The sequence below is a fragment of the Coregonus clupeaformis genome, chromosome 7, assembly GCF_020615455.1.
Source record: "Coregonus clupeaformis isolate EN_2021a chromosome 7, ASM2061545v1, whole genome shotgun sequence".
In the NCBI taxonomy this organism is placed as follows: Eukaryota; Metazoa; Chordata; class Actinopteri; order Salmoniformes; family Salmonidae; genus Coregonus; species Coregonus clupeaformis.
The window spans coordinates 42,505,182-42,525,279 of NC_059198.1; the positions used below are offsets into that span (position 1 = coordinate 42,505,182).

The window sequence follows — 20,098 nt, forward strand, 5'->3', positions numbered from 1 at the left end:
ACCGCAGAGTGAAGGAAAAGCAGCCAACAAGTGCTCAGCATATGTGGGAACTCCTTCAAGACTGTTGGAAAAGCATCCAGGTGAAGCTGGTTGAGAGAATGCCAAGAGTGTGCAAAGCTGTCATCAAGGCAAAAGGTGGCTATTTGAAGAATCTGAAATATAAAATATATTTTGATTTGTTTTACACTTTTTTTTGCTTACTACATGTTTCCATATGTGTTTTCATAGTTATTCTACAATGTAAGAAATAGTAAAAATAAAGAAAAACCCTTGAATGAGTAGGTGTGTCAAAACTTTTGACAGTACCAGTCAAAAGTTTGGACACACCTACTCATTCAAGGGTTTTTCTTTATTTTTACTATTTCTTACATTGTAGAATAAAAGCCCTATTTGGTAAAAGACCAAGTCCATATTATGGCAAGAACAGCTCAAATAAGCAAAGAGAAACGTCAGTCAATACAGAACATTTCAAGAACTTTGAACGTTTATTCAAGTGCAGTCGCAAAAACCATCAAGCGCTATGATGAAACTGGCTCTCATGAGGACCGCCACAGGAGAGGAAGACCCAGAGTGTATATACACTATACTTGTTTGTTTTGCCACATAAACTAAAATTAAGCAAACTATTACAATTTCAGCATCCAGAAAATGACGGAGCGATTTCTGCATAGTGCATCTTTAAACTTGTAGTGTATTTGAGGTTTAAAAAGGCTACTGAAGTTTGTAATTCCCACTTCGAATTTTCCCTTACAAAAAATGAAATCAACCCCTACAAAAAAGTCAATTAATTATATTCCACATAATAATTCAAATTTCCTTTTGCTGCAGGATTCGTTGGGGAGGCGTCAAGCCGACCACTTTACCAGAGTGCAAAGGCTTTATCTGCCTCGTTTCATACCCAATGCTTTTTTATACTGCCATTCCCTGGGTCGTGTTTATTGGGCTCCAAGCGAAAGAGAACGGACAAGACTACCTGGTCTTGTCCAATAAGAAACGCTTGTTTTCCTTTTCTGTTGCAAAACATTTTCCATTGCGTGCGCTTACAGGCTTCTCTGGGAAAAAATGCAAGCCCTGCACATCTGGCACTCGTCACTGAATATTTGACAGTAAATGATAATACCGCTCCATTCCACACTCTACTTGCCTTGGATTAGTAGATTCATATTCATGTTTTATTATAAATGATAGGATTAGGATCTGGTTTGTTCATTGGAACACAGAATTGGGGTCACAAGGCCAAACTCCAGGAGTGACACTTCCATCTACCCCCCCAAAAAATGCTCTCGAAACAAACTGCCTGAAACCATCGTAACAAACAAAAACAAAACAAATTGACCAAATCAGAGTTCCCAAACGGGTAGGTACTGTAGGGTGAAATACGGGTAGGTTCTGTAGGGTGAAATACGGCTAGGTACTGTAGGGTGAAATACGGCAAGGTACTGTAGGGTCAAATACGGCTAGGTACTGTAGGGTGAAATACGGCTAGTTACTGTGGGGTGAAATACGGCTAGTTACTGTAGGGTGAAATACGGCTAGGTACTGCAGGGTGAAATACGGCTAGGTACTGCAGGGTGAAATACGGCTAGGTACTACAGGGTGAAATACGGCTAGGTACTGCAGGGTGAAATACGGCTAGGTACTGCAGGGTGAAATACGGCTAGTTACTGCAGGGTGAAATACGGCTAGGTACTGCAGGGTGAAATACGGCTAGTTACTGCAGGGTGAAATACGGCTAGTTACTGCAGGGTGAAATACGGCTAGTTACTGCAGGGTGAAATACGGCTAGTTACTGCAGGGTGAAATACTGTTAGTTACTGCAGGGTGAAATACGGCTAGGTATTGCAGGGTGAAATACGTCTAGGTACTGCAGGGTGAAATACGGGTAGGTATTGTAGGGTGAAAAATACGGCTAGGTACTGTAGGGTGAAAAATACGGCTAGGTACTGTAGGGTGAAAAATACGGCTAGGTACTGTAGGGTGAAATACGGCTAGGTACTGTAGGGTGAAATACAGCTAGGTACTGTAGGGTGAAATACAGCTAGGTACTGTAGGGTGAAATACAGCTAGGTACTGTAGGGTGAAATACAGCTAGGTACTGTAGGGTGAAATACAGCTAGCTACTGTAGGGTGAAATACAGCTAGGTACTGTAAGGTGAAATGTAGTCCTCCCCAGTGGAAGACGTGAACGGCATGACAATGAGGTCTAATGTGAAACCTGTAAGAGTGTGTGTGTGTGTATGATCTTGCGTCAATGAATAAATAAATATGTAATTTCCTACATACTATTTAAGCCATGCCATTAGCTTTCCAAACATCTGCTGGAACCCTAGAGATTGATTCACAGAGCTGTCTGAGCTCTATGGAGAATGCATTAGTAGTAAACTCCATTGGTGAGCAGGAAGGCATTAAAACCCCATTAACACAGCAGACTGGACATCACTTTGTCCTACACCAAGCCATTCATTCTCTCGGTCAGTGCTACACACAACTGCAAGAGGAACAGGAGAGGTTCCTTTTAAAGCCAATAGGCTGTGGACCAGTATACACAGCTTCCCAGGCTGGAAGCAAGCATTATGAGGAGAGGGATGGAGGGAGGGAGACACACCAAAATCAAATGTTTGTCTACCCACATTTTAGCTATGTAACTAATGATATTTTGGAATACTCTTAAGGTCATAATAGCCTTCTCCATAAAGTCAGGAGTGTAACTATTTCAAAGAGTTTTGGATAAACTGCATGAATCATGTAAATGAGAACTTCTTGTGATGTATTAAAGGAAAATTCCAGCAAAAAACTATCTTTTGGTATTTGTTTCATTAGTCCTCTAAAATATATTTTTTGAGTGGTATTTTCCTTTAAGTGTAAATGATCTCTTAGAAGTCAAAATCAATATTCTGAACAATATTCTGGCCGGATGAACAATATTCTTCTAAAGCAGATTCTGCTTTGTCCTCTGCAAGACAATACATCATCCAAATCTCATTTAAAAAGGCTGAACCACTTTTGGCAAATATGATGTCTCTCACAGTCCTTTGAGCTCACAGTAAGATCACTCTCAGCTAACTAGGTTAGAGATGCATGCATCAGACCAGCGCTAAATTATATATTTTTCTACAGTGAGGGAAAAAAGTATTTGATCCCCTGCTGATTTTGTACATTTGACCACTGACAAAGAAATGATCAGTCTATAATTTTAATGGTAGGTTTATTTGAACAGTGAGAGACAGAATAACAACAAAAAAATCCAGAAAAACGCATGTCAAAAATGTTATAAATTGATTTGCATTTTCATGAGGGAAATAAGTATTTGACCCCCTCTCAATCAGAAAGATTTCTGACTCCCAGGTGTCTTTTATACAGGTAACGAGCTGAGATTAGGAGCACACTCTTAAAGGGAGTGCTCCTAATCTCAGCTTGTTACCTGTATAAAAGACACCTGTCCACAGAAGCAATCAATCAATCAGATTCCAAACTCTCCACCATGGCCAAGACCAAAGAGCTCTCCAAGGATGTCAGGGACAAGATTGTAGACCTACACAAGGCTGGAATGGGCTACAAGACCATCGCCAAGCAGCTTGGTGAGAAGGTGACAACAGTTGGTGCGATTATTCGCAAATGGAAGAAACACAAAATAACTGTCAATCTCCCTCGGCTTGGGGCTCCATGCAAGATCTCACCTCGTGGAGTTGCAATGATCATGAGAACAGTGAGGAATCAACCCAGAACTACACGGGAGGATCTTGTCAATTGGTAACACACCAAGCCGTGAAGAACTGAAATCCTGCAGCGCCCGCAAGGTCCCCCTGCTCAAGAAAGCACATATACAGGCCCGTCTGAAGTTTGCCAATGAACATCTGAATGATTCAGAGGAGAACTGGGTGAAAGTGTTGTGGTCAGATGAGACCAAAATCGAGCTCTTTGGCATCAACTCAACTTGCCGTGTTTGGAGGAGGAGGAATGCTGCCTATGACCCCAAGAACACCATCCCCACCATCAAAAATGGAGGTGGAAACATTATGCTTTGGGGGTGTTTTTCTGCTAAGGGGACAGGACAACTTCACCACATCAAAGGGACGATGGACGGGGCCATGTACCGTCAAATCTTGGGTGAGAACCTTCTTCCCTCAGCCAGGGCATTGAAAATGGGTCGTGGATGGGTATTCCAGCATGACAATGACCCAAAACACAAGGCCAAGGCAACAAAGGAGTGGCTCAAGAAGAAGCACATTAAGGTCCTGGAGTGGCCTAGCCAGTCTCCAGACCTTAATCCCATAGAAAATCTGTGGAGGGAGCTGAAGGTTCGAGTTGCCAAACGTCAGCCTCAAAACCTTAATGACTTGGAGAAGATCTGCAAAGAGGAGTGGGACAAAATCCCTCCTGAGATGTGTGCAAACCTGGTGGCCAACTACAAGAAACGTCTGACCTCTGTGATTGCCAACAAGGGTTTTTCCACCAAGTACTAAGTCATGTTTTGCAGAGAGGTCAAATACTTATTTCCCTCATTAAAATGCAAATAATTTTATAACATTTTTTACATGCGTTTTTCTGGATTTTTGTTGTTGTTATTCTGTCTCTCACTGTTCAAATAAACCTACCATTAAAATTATAGACTGATCATGTCTTTGTCAGTGGGCAAACGTACAAAATCAGCAGGGGATCAAATACTTTTTTCCCTCACTGTAATTAAATCAAATCAAATTTTATTGGCCACATGCGCCGAATACAACAGGTGCAGACATTACAGTGAAATGCTTACTTACAGCCCTTAACCAACAGTGCATTTATTTTTTAACAAAAAAGTAAGTGTTGAGAAAAAAAGAGCAGATGTAAAATAAAATAACAGTAGGGAGGGTATATATACAGGGGGGTACCGGTGCAGAGTCAATGTGCGGGGGCACCGGGTAGTTGAAGTAATATGTACATGTGGGTAGAGTTAAAGTGACTATGCATAAATAATTAACAGAGTAGCAGCAGCGTAAAAGGATGGGGTGGGGGGGCAGTGCAAATAGTCCGGGTAGCCATGATTAGCTGTTCAGGAGTCTTATGGACCTAGACTTGGCACTCCGGTACCGCTTGCCGTGCGGTAGCAGAGAGGACAGTCTATGACTAGGGTGGCTGGAGTCTTTGACAATTTTGAGGGCCTTCCTCTGACACCCCCTGGTATAGAGGTCCTGGATGGCAGGAAGCTTGGCCCCAGTGATGTACTGGGCCGTACGCACTACCCTCTGTAGTGCCTTGCGGTCGGAGGCCAAGCAGTTGCCATACCAGGCGGTGATGCAACCAGTCAGGATGCTCTCGATGGTGCAGCTGTAGAATTTTTTGAGGATCTGAGGACCCATGCCAAATATTTTCAGTCTCCTGTGGGGGAATAGGCTTTGTCGTGCCCTCTTCACGACTGTCTTGGTGTGTTTGGACCATGATAGTTCGTTGGTGATGTGGACACCAAGGAACTTGAAGCTCTCAACCTGTTCCACTACAGCCCCGTCGATGAGAATGGGGGCGTGCTCAGTCCTCTTTTTTTTTCCTGTAGTCCACAATCATCTCCTTTGTCTTGGTCACGTTGAGGGAGAGGTTGTTATCCTGGCACCACACGGCCAGGTCTCTGACCTCCTCCCTATAGGCTGTCTCATCGTTGTCGGTGATCAGGCCTACCACTGTTGTGTCGTCGGCAAATTTAATGATGGTGTTGGAGTCGTGCCTGGCCATGCAGTCATGGGTGAACAGGGAGTACAGGAGGGGACTGAGCACGCACCCCTGAGGGGCCCCCGTGTTGAGGATCAGTGTGGCAGATGTGTTGTTACCTACCCTTACCACCTGGGGGCGGCCCGTCAGGAAGTCCAGGATCCAGTTGCAGAGGGAGGTGTTTAGTCCCAGGATCCTTAGCTTAGTGATGAGCTTTGAGGGCACTATGGTGTTGAATGCTGAGCCGTAGTCAATGAATAGCATTCTCACGTAGGTGTTACATCAACAATACAAGCCAAGGGGGTAACTCGATGATTACTTTTGCTCGGATTACAGTTTTGGTTAACGCTCACTGTCAACACAGAAAACTCCCCCTGAATGGATGCCAATAAAGTATTAATGTGTGATGGTAGGATGTGGGGGAAAAGCTATATGTTCAAATGCTCACTCGAACAGAAACATTGTTGTTTGTGAGTTTGAACAGATTGAGCATAGCCAGCAGGCTGCGTTGAGTAAAGGGAATTCCATATACAATGTTTCACATAGAAAGGAAAACAGGATTGCGGACTCACTCTTTATCTTTCTCAACTGTCTTTCTGAAGCCTTCCGTCTAGTGAGAGCGCTCGCGACCTTTGCACGCCCTCATGTCAGATCTATTAACCTTCCCCCTCGCCTCCCCTTGCACCACTTTGAACCTCATCAACAAGGCCTATTGGTTCCAGTCAGCAACCATTACTTCACAGCCTGTCTATCTGTCTGACTGTTTGTCTGTCTGTTTGTCTGTCTGTCTGTCTGCCTGCCTGCATGCCTGTCTGCATGTACAGTGAGGGAAAAAAGTATTTGATCCCTTGCTGATTTTGTACGTTTGCCCACTGACAAAGACATGATCAGTCTATAATTTTAATGGTAGGTTTATTTGAACAGTGAGAGACAGAATAACAACAAAACAATCCAGAAAAACATGTCAAAAATGTTATAAATTGATTTGCATTTTAATGAGGGAAATAAGTATTTGACCCCTCTGCAAAACATGACTTAGTACTTGGTGGCAAAACCCTTGTTGGCAATCACAGAGGTCAGACGTTTCTTGTAGTTGGCCACCAGATTTGCACACATCTCAGGAGGGATTTTGTCCCACACCTCTTTGCAGATCTTCTCCAAGTCATTAAGGTTTCGAGGCTGACATTTGGCAACTCGAACCTTCAGCTCCCTCCACAGATTTTCTATGGGATTAAGGTCTGGAGACTGGCTAGGCCACTCCAGGACCTTAATGTGCTTCTTCTTGAGCCACTCCTTTGTTGCCTTGGCCGTGTGTTTTGGATCATTGTCATGCTGGAATACCCACCCACGACCCATTTTCAATGCCCTGGCTGAGGGAAGGAGGTTCTCACCCAAGATTTGACGGTACATGGTCCCGTCCATCGTCCCTTTGATGCGGTGAGGTTGTCCTGTCCCCTTAGCAGAAAAACACCCCCAAAGCATAATGTTTCCACCTCCATGTTTGACGGTGGGGATGGGGTCATAGGCAGCATTCCTCCTCCTCCAAACACAGCGAGTTGAGTTGATGCCAAAGAGCTCGATTTTGGTCTCATCTGACCACAACACTTTCACCCAGTTCTCCTCTGAATCATTCAGATGTTGGGGCGGCAGGTAGCTTAGTGGTTAAGAGCTTTGTGCCAGTAACCGAAAGGTCGCTGGTTCTAATCCCCGAGCCGACTAGGTGAAAAATCTGTCGATGTGCCCTTGAGCAAGGCACTTAACCATAATTGCTCCTGTAAGTCGCTCTGGATAAGAGCGTCTGCTAAATGACTAAAATGTAAAATGTAAATGTAATGTTCATTGGCAAACTTCAGACGGGCCTGTATATGTGCTTTCTTGAGCAGGGGGACTTTGCGGGCGCTGCAGGATTTCAGTCCTTCACGGCGTAGTGTGTTACCAATTGTTTTCTTGGTGACTATGGTCCCAGCTGCCTTGAGATCATTGAAAATATCCTCCCGTGTAGTTCTGGGCTGATTCCTCACCGTTCTCATGATCATTGCAACTCCACAAGGTGAGATCTTGCATGGGGCCCCAGGCCGAGGGACATTGACAGTTATTTTGTGTGTCTTCCATTTGCGAATAATCGCACCAACTGTTGTCACCTTCTCACCAAGCTGCTTGGCGATGGTCTTGTAGCCCATTCCAGCCTTGTGCAGGTCTACAATTTTGTCCCTGAAATCACTGGAGAGCTCTTTGGTCTTGGCCATGGTGGAGAGTTTGGAATCTGATTGAATGATTGCTTCTGTGGACAGGTGTCTTTTATACAGGTAACCAGCTGAGATTAGGAGCACTCCCTTTAAGAGTGTGCTCCTAATCTCAGCTCGTTACCTGTATAAAAGACACCTGGGAGGCAGAAATCTTTCTGATTGAGAGTGGGTCAAATACCTATTTCCCTCATTAAAATGCAAATCAATTTATAACATTTTTGACATGCGTTTTTCTGGATTTTTTTGTTGTTATTCTGTCTCTCACTGTTCAAATAAACCTACCATTAAAATTATAGACTGATAATTTCTTTGTCAGTGGGCAAACGTACAAAATCAGTAGGGGATCAAATACTTTTTTCCCTCTGTGTGTGTGTGTATATATATATATATATATTGTGACGTCACGAGAGGCTACACAGCTTTCAGCGGGATTGCTCAAGTAGTGCAAGGAGACAAGGTTCAAACAAAACAAGGATTTTATTATAGGTCTTGGGAAATTAACGAAAATATAACAATTCTGTTCTCTTGTGGCTCTTTAAGGGTTAACAGTTCAGGGATGTCTCTTCCACATCCAAAATCATAATTCTCACTCGCTCAGATAACTTTTCCCCAGCCTTACTGTAGTCCACGTTGCAGCTAGTGGCCAACCCAGCAAAAAGTCCTTCCAAATGTCTCTCACGTATTTCCACAGGTGCATATATCCAAAGGTGAGTATTTCCCAAAGGTAAGTATCTCCAAATCCTTATATTCCTCATGGAAGTGGACGTGCAGCACTCTTGTCCTCCAGAGAGCCCAGGTTGGAGACTGTGTCTCTTCCCTTCCCAAACCTTCAGCTCATCAGCTCCTCATTTGTTTCAGCTGCGTGGGAAGATTGGCCATAGAGGGGTGGAGTTCCCGACCATACCAGCAGATGGAGCCATAGCTGTCTGGGTTTGCAGCCACCTCAGGGGGATGTAACGTCCCTCCAGGACACAGCCTCTCGTGACATCACACATCCCCCCTCCTCGGGACCGACGTCCTCGTCGGGGTAAAGGCAGCGAAGAAGGCATCACGCCGGGAGAGGGCGTCCGCATTGCCGTGGTGCTTGCCAGCCTGCTCTCTCTTCAACTCCTCCACCTCTAGGACCAGGGACTCAGCCTCCTGTTGTCTCTCCTTGAGTTTCTTACTGAACGCATCAGCCTTGGTTTTAGCAGAGTTTAGCTTCTGTTGAGCAGCTTTCAGTTCCTTCTCTCTCTCTGCCTCCGCATTCTTCATCTTGTTCTCCAACACCTTGTACTTCTCCTCTGCCTTCTTCTGGACCTCCTTACTACTGCGCAGGGTCTCCTCACACTCCTCGATGGTCCTGCGCAGCCTCTCCAGCTCCTCCTGTTGCTTATGGAAGGAGCTCTGTTGGAGTTTAGCCTGGAGGATATCTAACTCTTCTGTCTTCATGTCTAACTGTTGCTTTAACAAACGATACCTCTCAGCGGTCCCCTTCAGACCAGACAGTTCTTTGTCCAGATTCTGTAGCTCCGTCTCTGTGTCGGTCTGGGCACCTGCCATCCCTATCAGAGCCCGGGCGGGAGTGAGTAATTCGGAGGATTGCACCGGAGCCTTCCCAGCATGAGTCTTGCCTCTCCGTTTCCGAGGTACTCGGGTTATCCTCTCCTGAGACTCTCTCCAGAGTGGGTAAAAGGCTGGGCAGTCTCGTCCAATTAGGACAGGGACGGGGAGGGAATCAACCACCCCCGCCGTCGTGTGTATGGTTCCCCGTGTGCTGGTCATTGTAAGTTCAGTAATGGGGTATTCTCTGGTGTCCCCATGGACACAGGAAACTGGGATGACTTTCCCCGGGGTCAGACACGTTGGGCCCACCAAATCCTTACGCACCAGGGTGGCCCGGCTACCAGAATCCAGTAAGGCCTCCACATCATGGTGATTCACAGTTACCGGGCAGGTGGGGGGTCGATCTGGGCCGCCATCTACGACTCCCAAGAGCGAGGCAAAACGGTGTGTGGGTGCTGAGCTGGAGGACTCCGCAGTGGGCATAGGTTCCTCGGCTGGTTTCCCACACTGCCAGGAGATATGTCCCATCTCCCCACACCGGTAACACTGTCGAGTTTCCCCCTCCTGGTGTACTCTTCTTGGACCCGCCTGGTTTCTGGCTCCCCCTGGAGCCGGGATAAGTCCTGACGTGGCTGGGTTCGAGACCTTGGGGTCCTTTGGACGGGGTTCTTCCCATTTGTGGTGGGGCCGCACTCCTGGGGTCTTTTCGGGAAGCATTCAGCATCTCCGCTGTGGCCTGGTACTTTTCCACAGCTTCCAGAGTCAGATCAGCCGTGGTCAAGGCCTGTTGACTGAGGAACCGTTTTGCCTCATAAGGCAGGGCGCGTAGGTAACGATCCACCACAACGGCCTCCACCACCGCCGCTGCTGTATTCCTCTGCGGATCCAGCCATTTCCTTGCGATTCGGACAAGTTCATGCATCTGCGCCCGAGGAGGTTGGTCTGGTTGGAAGGTCCAGCTGTGAAAGCGCTGGGCCATACCAAACTTTGTGAGTCCATATCTGCTGAGGATCTCAGACTTCAGGGCATCATAGTCAGTAACCTGGTCAGGGCCCAGGTCCCGGACAGCATTCAGCGATTCCCCGGTTAGAAAGGGGGCTAACAGACCAACCCACTGTTGCTTGGGCCAGGCTTCCCTAGTGGCCGTGGCCTCAAATGCATGCAGGTATGCCTCAATGTCATCGGTAGCTCCCATCTTAGATATAAAGTCACTTGCCTTTATTGGGCGGGTATTTTGGACCACCCTCTGTCTCTGCAACTGCAATTCCTCTGCCTTCAGAAGGTTGGCTTTCTTTTGCTCCTCCAAGAGAGCCACGTTTGCTTGCATCTGGGCTTGCTGGCCAGCAACAAGGGCTTTCAATATGTCCTCCATTTCAGTCGGCGGGGAGCCTACGGCCAACTTGGAAAACTGGGTGATCAAACCTTCGGTATCCTCCTCTGACATGCACTATTAACGCTTGAGCGTGCCCGTATTCTCCACCATCTGTGACGTCACGAGAGGCTACACAGCTTTCAGCGGGATTGCTCAAGTAGTGCAAGGAGACAAGGTTCAAACAAAACAAGGATTTTATTATAGGTCTTGGGAAATTAACGAAAATATAACAATTCTGTTCTCTTGTGGCTCTTTAAGGGTTAACAGTTCAGGGATGTCTCTTCCACATCCAAAATCATAATTCTCACTCGCTCAGATAACTTTTCCCCAGCCTTACTGTAGTCCACGTTGCAGCTAGTGGCCAACCCAGCAAAAAGTCCTTCCAAATGTCTCTCACGTATTTCCACAGGTGCATATATCCAAAGGTGAGTATTTCCCAAAGGTAAGTATCTCCAAATCCTTATATTCCTCATGGAAGTGGACGTGCAGCACTCTTGTCCTCCAGAGAGCCCAGGTTGGAGACTGTGTCTCTTCCCTTCCCAAACCTTCAGCTCATCAGCTCCTCATTTGTTTCAGCTGCGTGGGAAGATTGGCCATAGAGGGGTGGAGTTCCCGACCATACCAGCAGATGGAGCCATAGCTGTCTGGGTTTGCAGCCACCTCAGGGGATGTAACGTCCCTCCAGGACACAGCCTCTCGTGACATCACAAAATATATATATATATATATATATATATATATATATATATATATATATATATATATATACACATTTTACATTTACATTTTAGTCATTTAGCAGACGCTCTTATCCAGAGCGACTTACAGTTAGTGAATACATATTTTTTTTATACTGGCCCCCCGTGGGAATCAAACCCACAACCCTGGCGTTGCAAACGCCATGCTCTATCAACTGAGCTACATCCCTGCCGGCCATTCCCTCCCCTACCCTGGACGACGCTGGGCCAATTGTGCGCCGCCCATGAGTCTCCCGGTCGTGGCAGAGCCTGGATTCGAACCAGGATCTCTAGTGGCACAGTTAGCACTGCGATGCAGTGCCTTAGACCACTGCGCCACTCAGGCGCAGTGGTTTATTGGCATCCATACACACACATATACATACATACATACACACATACATACACATATATATATATACATACAACACATACATACATATATACATACATACATATCCTTTAAAATATATATATTTCCCTTTATTACTTTCCAACCCCACCTTCCCCTCCCTAATTGGAGTAAACTAGTGAACAACAATGCTTAGGCCTCTACTTCATGCTTATACATACTATATACATTTTATGGACACAGTCACTAATTATATTTTGTTTGTTTTTACTCCTGAACTTCCTCCGATCATTTCCATGATGTCCATCTGGTATGCTTCTATATGCCATATCTTTCTAACTGTGCTCTTTCACAAAAGCTCACAATATATAACCTATATACTTATTATGGACACAGCATGTCTTACACTAGTTATCTTATTGTTATTAGCTGTTGTTATTAGTCCCATCCTTCAGCTCCATTCAACACCTCCCATCTACAGTGAGGGAAAAAAGTATTTGACCCCTCTGCAAAACATGACCTAGTACTTGGTGGCAAAACCCTTGTTGGCAATCACAGAGGTCAGACGTTTCTTGTAGTTAGCCACCAGGTTTGCACACATCTCAGGAGGGATTTTGTCCCACTCCTCTTTGCAGATCTTCTCCAAGTCATTAAGGTTTCGAGGCTGACGTTTGGCAACTCGAACCTTCAGCTCCCTCCACAGATTTTCTATGGGATTAAGGTCTGAAGAGTGGCTAGGCCACTCCAGGACCTTAATGTGCTACTTTTTGAGCCACTCCTTTGTTGCCTTGGCCGTGTGTTTTGGGTCATTGTCATGCTGGAATACCCATCCACGACCCATTTTCAATGCCCTGGCTGAGGGAAGGAGGTTCTCACCCAAGATTTGATGGTACATGTCCCATCCATCGTCCCTTTGATGCGGTGAAGTTGTCCTGTCCCCTTAGCAGAAAAACACCCCCAAAGCATAATGTTTCCACCTCCATGTTTGACGGTGGGGATGGTGTTCTTGGGGTCATAGGCAGCATTCCTCCTCCTCCAAACACGGCGAGTTGAGTTGATGCCAAAGAGCTCGATTTTGGTCTCATCTGACCACAACACTTTCACCCAGTTCTCCTTTGAATCATTCAGATGTTCATTGGCAAACTTCAGACAGGCATGCATATGTGCTTTCTTGAGCAGGGGGACCTTGCGGGCGCTGCAGTCCTTCACAGCGTAGTGTGTTACCAATTGTTTTCTTGGTGACTATGGTCCCAGTTGCCTTGAGATCATTGACAAGATCCTCCCGTGTAGTTCTGGGCTGATTCCTCACCGTTCTCATGATCATTGCAACTCCACGAGGTGAGATCTTGCATGGGCCCCAGGCCGAGGGAGATTAACAGTTATTTTGTGTTTCTTCCATTTGCAAATAATCGCACCAACTGTTGTCACCTTCTCACCAAGCTGCTTGGCGATGGTCTTGTAGCTCTTTCCAGCCTTGTGTAGGTCTACAATCTTGTCCCTGACATCCTTGGAGAACTCTTTGGTCTTGGCCATGGTGGAGAGTTTGGAATCTGATTGATTGATTGCTTCTGTGGACAGGTGTCTTTTATACAGGTAGCAAGCTGAGATTAGGAGCACTCCCTTTAAGAGTGTGCTCCTAATCTCATTTCGTTACTTGTATAAAAGATAACTGGGAGCCAGAAATCTTTCTGATTGAGAGGGGGTCAAATACTTATTTCCCTCATTAAAATGCAAATCAATTTATAAAATTTTTGACATGCGTTTTTCTGGATTTTTTTGTTGTTATTCTGTCTCTCACTGTTCAAATAAACCTACCATTACAATTATAGACTGATCATTTCTTTGTCAGTGGGCAAACGTACAAAATCAGCAGGGGATCAAATACTTTTTCCCTCACTGTATCTCTTAACACCATCCATATTGGATTTCTATTTGCCATATATTTTTCAACTGTACTGTGATGTTTTACAAAAGTATTTCTATTCTCATTGTTTCTACAATTTGTGAATTGAAAATAAACATCTTTGCTAAAAGTATTATTATATTATTGATCGATTGACTATGACTTTTCAGATCACCCAGTAGTGCTATCTGCAGGGTCAGCTCCATGCAAATATTGCAATCCTTCAGCCATTCGTGGACCTGTGTCCAGAAACAAGCTACAAATGGACAGTACCAAAACAAATGATCTAATGATTCTGTCTCTTCACAGCCAAATCTGCAGAGCTGGGAAGATTGTATCCCCCATACAAATAACATTCTATTGGTAGCAAGAGTTTTATATAATAATTAAAATTGAAAAAATATACGTTTTGAATCCGGCGTCGTTTTGCGTATCAGTTCATAAACACTATGCCATGGAATCGGTACGTCAAAAATCTCTTCCCAACTATTTTGCAATCTATATGGGACGGCTGTCAATCTTTTGGTCCTTAAATGAAACTGGTATACTTTTTTATTTATCACAATTTTCTTTAACCAATTATGTTCTTTAATGCAAGGCCGACAGACAAGTTCCTTACTTTTTCCTCCTTCCACTTTCCTCTTCCATTTTTGCGGTAATGCTGCAATTATTTGGTTGTAATTTTGGGTAGAGCAGACATTTCCATATGTTTTTGTTAGCTGCAGAATATGCATATCCTTGCTTCAGGTCCTGAGCTACAGGCAGTTAGATTTGGGTATGTCATTTTAGGCGAAAATTGAAGAAAAGGGTCCGATCCTTGAGGTTAATTGCACAGTTGAAATTACAGCTTGTCTGCTATGCAGCAAGGCAACCACTGGAAATGTAGGTAATAATTTTTACTGAGCTATGATGGTTTCCATTTGTTGACTAATCTCAAATTCTTCTCGCCATGGTTGTGTGATCTATGAAACATCTGCTAGCCTCACACTCTCACAGCATGTGTCTGGCTTGTCTGACAGAAACGACAGCTTGCTGCCCCCCATGTCTCTCTGTCTGTCAACATCTCTACCTCCATCTCTCACTCAGGTTTTATATCTGCATTCATGTCCCTATGTCACTCTCTCACTGTAGTATCTGTAGGCATCATAACCTTCTTGTGACATCTTGTAGTTAAAATGCCAATAAATTACATGCATCTCTACCTTATAAGTTATAGACTATTTGTTTGATGTGGAATTGGACATTCTTGTGAATAAAGCATTTGGACTAAATCATCACACTATGATGGAATTATAAACATACTATAAAATACATTATAAACACATTAAACAATTGAACAGTTAATTCATGTGAATAGCAGTGGCACCAATTGAACTCTACTACAGAGCACTTCACACACTTCAAAGGGCAGGTTTCAAGTGTCCTCTTCACAGGCAATTAAGGAGCTGGAATTATTCACTTGAACAAGAAAATTGCTCTCCATTTTGGCATAATTTGCCTTTAAGTAACACTTATGACTGAAAAACACTCAATCCCTGAGTCTACCAAAAGTCTCCTTTTGTTACCATACACTTGAAATTGGACAGGTGTAAAACAACTCATTTCAATGCATTAAAAATGTTGTTGAACTCATTGGCTAGCAGAAGAGCTATTTGTGATTATCTTGTCTGCATCTTCATAGCACCGTTATATTTGTATTTGGTACTTGATGTGTCACTGTTAGTGTTGCAAAGCTACTGGTAATTTACCAAAGTTACCGGAATCTTCAGTAATTTGGGTAATTAACAGAAAATCTATGGCAATCTATTGTAACTTTGGTCATTTATAGTTGAATAACTTGTAAAAACTGTGAAAGTTTCAAGTAATATACCCTCCCGTCGCTGTTACTTCATGAAGCAGATGGAGATAAATAAATAAGCACAGTTCCCCTGACGCACTCGCCAGCTGATAAAATAGAATGGCACAGTACAAACTGACTGAAAGAGACAATTGTTTAGTTATTTGACAGCTCACAATCCATTTGGATTAGCAGGGATGTGTGGGTGGTCTACATTTAACTGTAATCCATTGTAATCAATTTTTGCTATGATAAACAACATGCCTAAAGTGTCACACTTAAAACAAACTAGAAGAAAAAAAACTAACGACTTAGAAGTCAAATAACCCCTGGGTTTCATTAGATCACAGTGCCATATAATCAACAAGTTGCATTGTGGGATGTCATGGTGTGAGAAAACCATGGCAACAGAGTGTGTGCGTATGAGAGAGAGAGAGAGAGAGAGAGAGAGCGCTATTGGGGAGTTTCCATCTGCGACAGTGTCATGTAAGGTGACAGAGAGAGGCGAGAGCATTCAGCGGGGTGTACCAGCATGCATTTCAGGGTGGGCGGGGGAGCATAAACCAAAACAGAACCTAATAGGACAGTTAGGTTTACACTTTTCTCAAGCACACACACACACGGCCATGTGACACCTCCAGTGTTTTACAAGGGAGAAATACTGCTGACTTATTCTTGACATCCAATCATTTGGATGAGTGGTCACTGGTCACCCATTCAGACCTACAGTATTAGAAGTGTTACTGGTTTGAGCTAGACAATCTTTTGGATAATGAAGAAAGCCTCTAATTACATTCTATGGCTGCGGGGGCAACAAACTATTACCCATGACCTTTCCAGACCCTTCAATACTTTCTATAACCACTGTATAGTGACTTTATAATTACTTTAATTATGTAATCATAAGTAGGGAGGTGACCAATAAATTGATGGATTGACTAACCAATCAATGGCACTATGTTTTCATAATGGTGGAAATCTGACTTGCTATGTCCACCAATGTCATTCCTCAAAGAGCTTTGCACACAACAGCCAGACAGGAAAGAGGTGCAGTTTTAAAGAGTGCAAATACCCTGACCACATTATACTAAACATTGATCAGTACCCCTTTTCATAGGCTTGCACCAATATACTCGGGATAAACTGTAATCATTTGCAAAGATTTTGGGAAAACTCAACGAAAGATGTATTCACCGCTGTTGATGCTTGATCTGAAAAAGGAAGACATTTGAATTCTAAAAAGAAGTCAACAGTGCCACCTAATGACATCAGAAAACAACTGCATTCCTCCATGTCAAACGAAACTCCGCTTGAATTTCTCTGAAAACACCCGGATGCCAGTTTGGATTAAATGCAGATTTCATCAAACTGCAATCTGTGAAAACAAACAGACTGTCGTGAGGGCTTAGACAGTCAGGGTAATGGCATCCCATCACCCCACCCAAAGTATGGACAGTCAAAGATTTAACTTTAAATGATCATCCTCTATTGGAAAATAAAACTACAAGCTGTAAAGAAAGGCTGTAAAGAAAGAATCAGTGTATGCAGTATGTGATGCTGAACTACTGTAAATAACTACAAGCATTTCCAGGTCCAGGTTGTTCCTTGCTGTTTTCTTCTGTTTGGTGCCTAATGAACACAACACGTTTTGTTCCTATAATAGAGTGTTGCCATCAACAATGCCAAGGCAGGAAATAGGCCAATATGTTCAAATGTCAGCCCTTCGATGGGTGAAGTTGAACCAAAAGGTTATTTAAAAGCTCTCTGTGTTTATCACTTGTTGAGGATGCTATTTGAAAGAGCATAGATGACAAGACTAGATGACATACCTCACATCTACCAGGAAACGTATTTGACATATTTACAGACTTTGAGGAGATCGTCATGACGTTTTAAGAACTTCAGAGCTGTCGAGTCATTTCAAGGCAGCTAATGAGGAAAAAGGGATATCATTATTAATCAAATCTATGCTGTATTGCTCTGTTCATTTTATGTATATTTTTTGTTTGTACACAAAACATTAGGAATTCCACTTTTAAATGTGAATAACAAAATCCTCAGCATAACGTCAACAGAGCAAAATAGCAACTGTCTGTGTGGTCTAAATGTGGCTTAAAATGTTGGCCATCCCCTGAAGTCTTGCTGTAATCTCTGGCCTTCACACTGTAATCTGTCACTCCATTCTCATTCACTGACCGCAGAGTAGCCATGGAGATTACGTAAATGGTAGTTGGTTTTAGTTTACAATACTTAATCTGAACCATCTTCCATTCCCTGATGGTAAAAATAAGTGTGTGTGTGTGTGTGTGTGTAAGTAGTGTACAATTTCCTCACGGTGAAAGGACGTAATAGAGCTCAGTATCCATCCAAAGAACGAACTGCAGGCACTCTAGGAAATTAGCTCTCCAGCCAGCGTGGCCCAAAGTGAGAGTGCACTTCCCCGAGTCGAGATCAGGCCCATGAATGCGTTTTTCAAATTGTGTCATAATAAAACAATTTTCTTCCCTTATGTTACTGTAACGGATAACTGAAATGCCTTAGTTGTTTCACTGGCATTTTCTCACTCTCAATAGAAACTATCTTTCTCTCTGGCTTTTCATGCTAGCAACACCCTGGTGACATTACAACATCCTAAGCTTCTGAAGCCTTCCAGTATCACATCAGTCATCAAGCCAGCTCCTTGAGAAGACAGTGGACTTTATGTTAGATCCAAGCAAACTCGCACACTCACTCCCACACTGTGATGAGTGTGATAGAAGGAGTCAGGCGCAAGAGGGTAAATCACCGAATAGAGTTTATTCCGTCGTACATAAATGCGCTGGATAGCGACACACGGAAACAGGCACATGGGAAACTATCTACCCTGGCAATACACGGTACGGGATACTCCAACAAATATACAGGCACAGGGGAAATATCTACCCCGGCAATATAAAAGGGAGAGTAGCTCCACCGAGCTACACTACTCTCACAAATAACAATCCCCCACAAGGACAAGGGGGGCAGAGGGAACACTTATACACGGACTAATGAGGGGATAAGAACCAGGTGTGTGTAATTGACAAGACAAGACAAATGGAATGATGATATATGGAGCGGCAGCGGCTAGTAAGCCGGTGACGACGGTGGAAGTCGTGACACACACAGTCACTCACTGAGCTTTTCTGAAGACTTGCCGCAGTTTTGGCATTACATGTACAAACTTAGGCTATTAAAACACATCTATTGTAACTGTTTAAGTACATATTGGTATTAGTGTGTATACAAATGCTGCACGCTTACTGTTTCCCAAGAGGTCATGGGGCTCGGACTGCCTCCTCCCTGTCCGTCTGTCCAGCTCCTTCTTCTTTTTGCTCGCCCTCAGGCTCCCGAATCGCTTCATGGGGCACGATGGGACACAAGTATAGCGTATAAACCCAAGTAGAACATATCCGACTAAATAGGCGATATGATTCAATCAAGCCTGAACAAGACCCGACTCAAGCATCAATGTTCCCCTTCTTGCAGAATCCACACTTGAAACAAGCTGGGTCAATCTTCCTTTAGGAGCCATGCCAAACTGATCCAAGGACAGTACTGAGTAGTGTCAATCCAAGTAGATGATCCCAGGGGTTCTCTCCAATATAGGCAGTGTGGAGAGACTGGAGATTTGAGCCAGCCAGATAGTTCACAGTAGAAACACAGTAGGAAGGGAGCCAGGAAAGAAATCAGGCAGGCAGGCTGGCAGGCAGGCTGAAAGCGTCACCCCCCAGAGGAAAGCTGGTCTCATATAAATCTCCTTCAGCTCTGTAGTGGCTATTCCTCTTAAACGCACTTCCCAAGAGAACCACCCCCCCCACCCCCGCTGCTCAAGCTCTCCTGTTCTTCCAGAACTCTCCATCTCTCTCACACAACTTTACTGCATAGTGTTTCTCTGGCATGTGCCAGTGTTAATAACAGGTACCTAACAATATAACGTAGTTTTATTACAGAAGTGCCTCTGTTGAGTTCTACTATCAGGAGGGATAATACGATGGATGTTCACTGATATGTCATATTTTTCATCCAAGGGTCAAAGACACACTCACACACATTAATGCATGGACTAAAGCCGACGCCCCAGTGATACGCATCAATACCTGTAAGGTACAGACCACAGGTTAGTGTGAGAACGGAAAGGGGTGCTGGGAACTACCTAGATAGTCATAGGTAAAGCCTGGGTGGTCCCGAGGATTTTTAACTTGAACAAGACCACCAATCTTGTTCAGGGAGATCATCACTAATAACGCTTTTGTAAAAACCCAAAGCTTTGGAGACATTAAGCATGATGACACAGTAGCTACTTTCGCACCCTCACTGTGTGAGTGTGTTTGTGTGCGTTTTTGTGGGGGGACTCGTTCGTTTCATAATTTTTCGCAAAAGGTTGAGCATTCTGCATGGAAGTG

General features: G+C 44.1%; 1 protein-coding gene across 3 annotated transcripts in view; it reads right to left on the minus strand.

Moving 5' to 3' along the window:
- Nucleotides 1–19,427, minus strand: part of LOC121569204 (5'-AMP-activated protein kinase subunit gamma-1) — a 59,587-nt gene extending 40,160 nt beyond the window's left edge. The window contains exon 1 of one of the 3 annotated variants that reach the window (XM_045221417.1): nt 18,957–19,427. In XM_045221417.1, the coding sequence (XP_045077352.1) occupies nt 18,957–19,056 (100 nt within the window). In that variant the 5' untranslated portion in view covers nt 19,057–19,427. The remainder of the gene's footprint in view (nt 1–18,956) is intronic. The other 2 variants (XM_045221416.1, XM_041879967.2) reach the window with 2 other exon arrangements.
- Between the last annotated feature and the right edge of the window lie 671 nt (nt 19,428–20,098).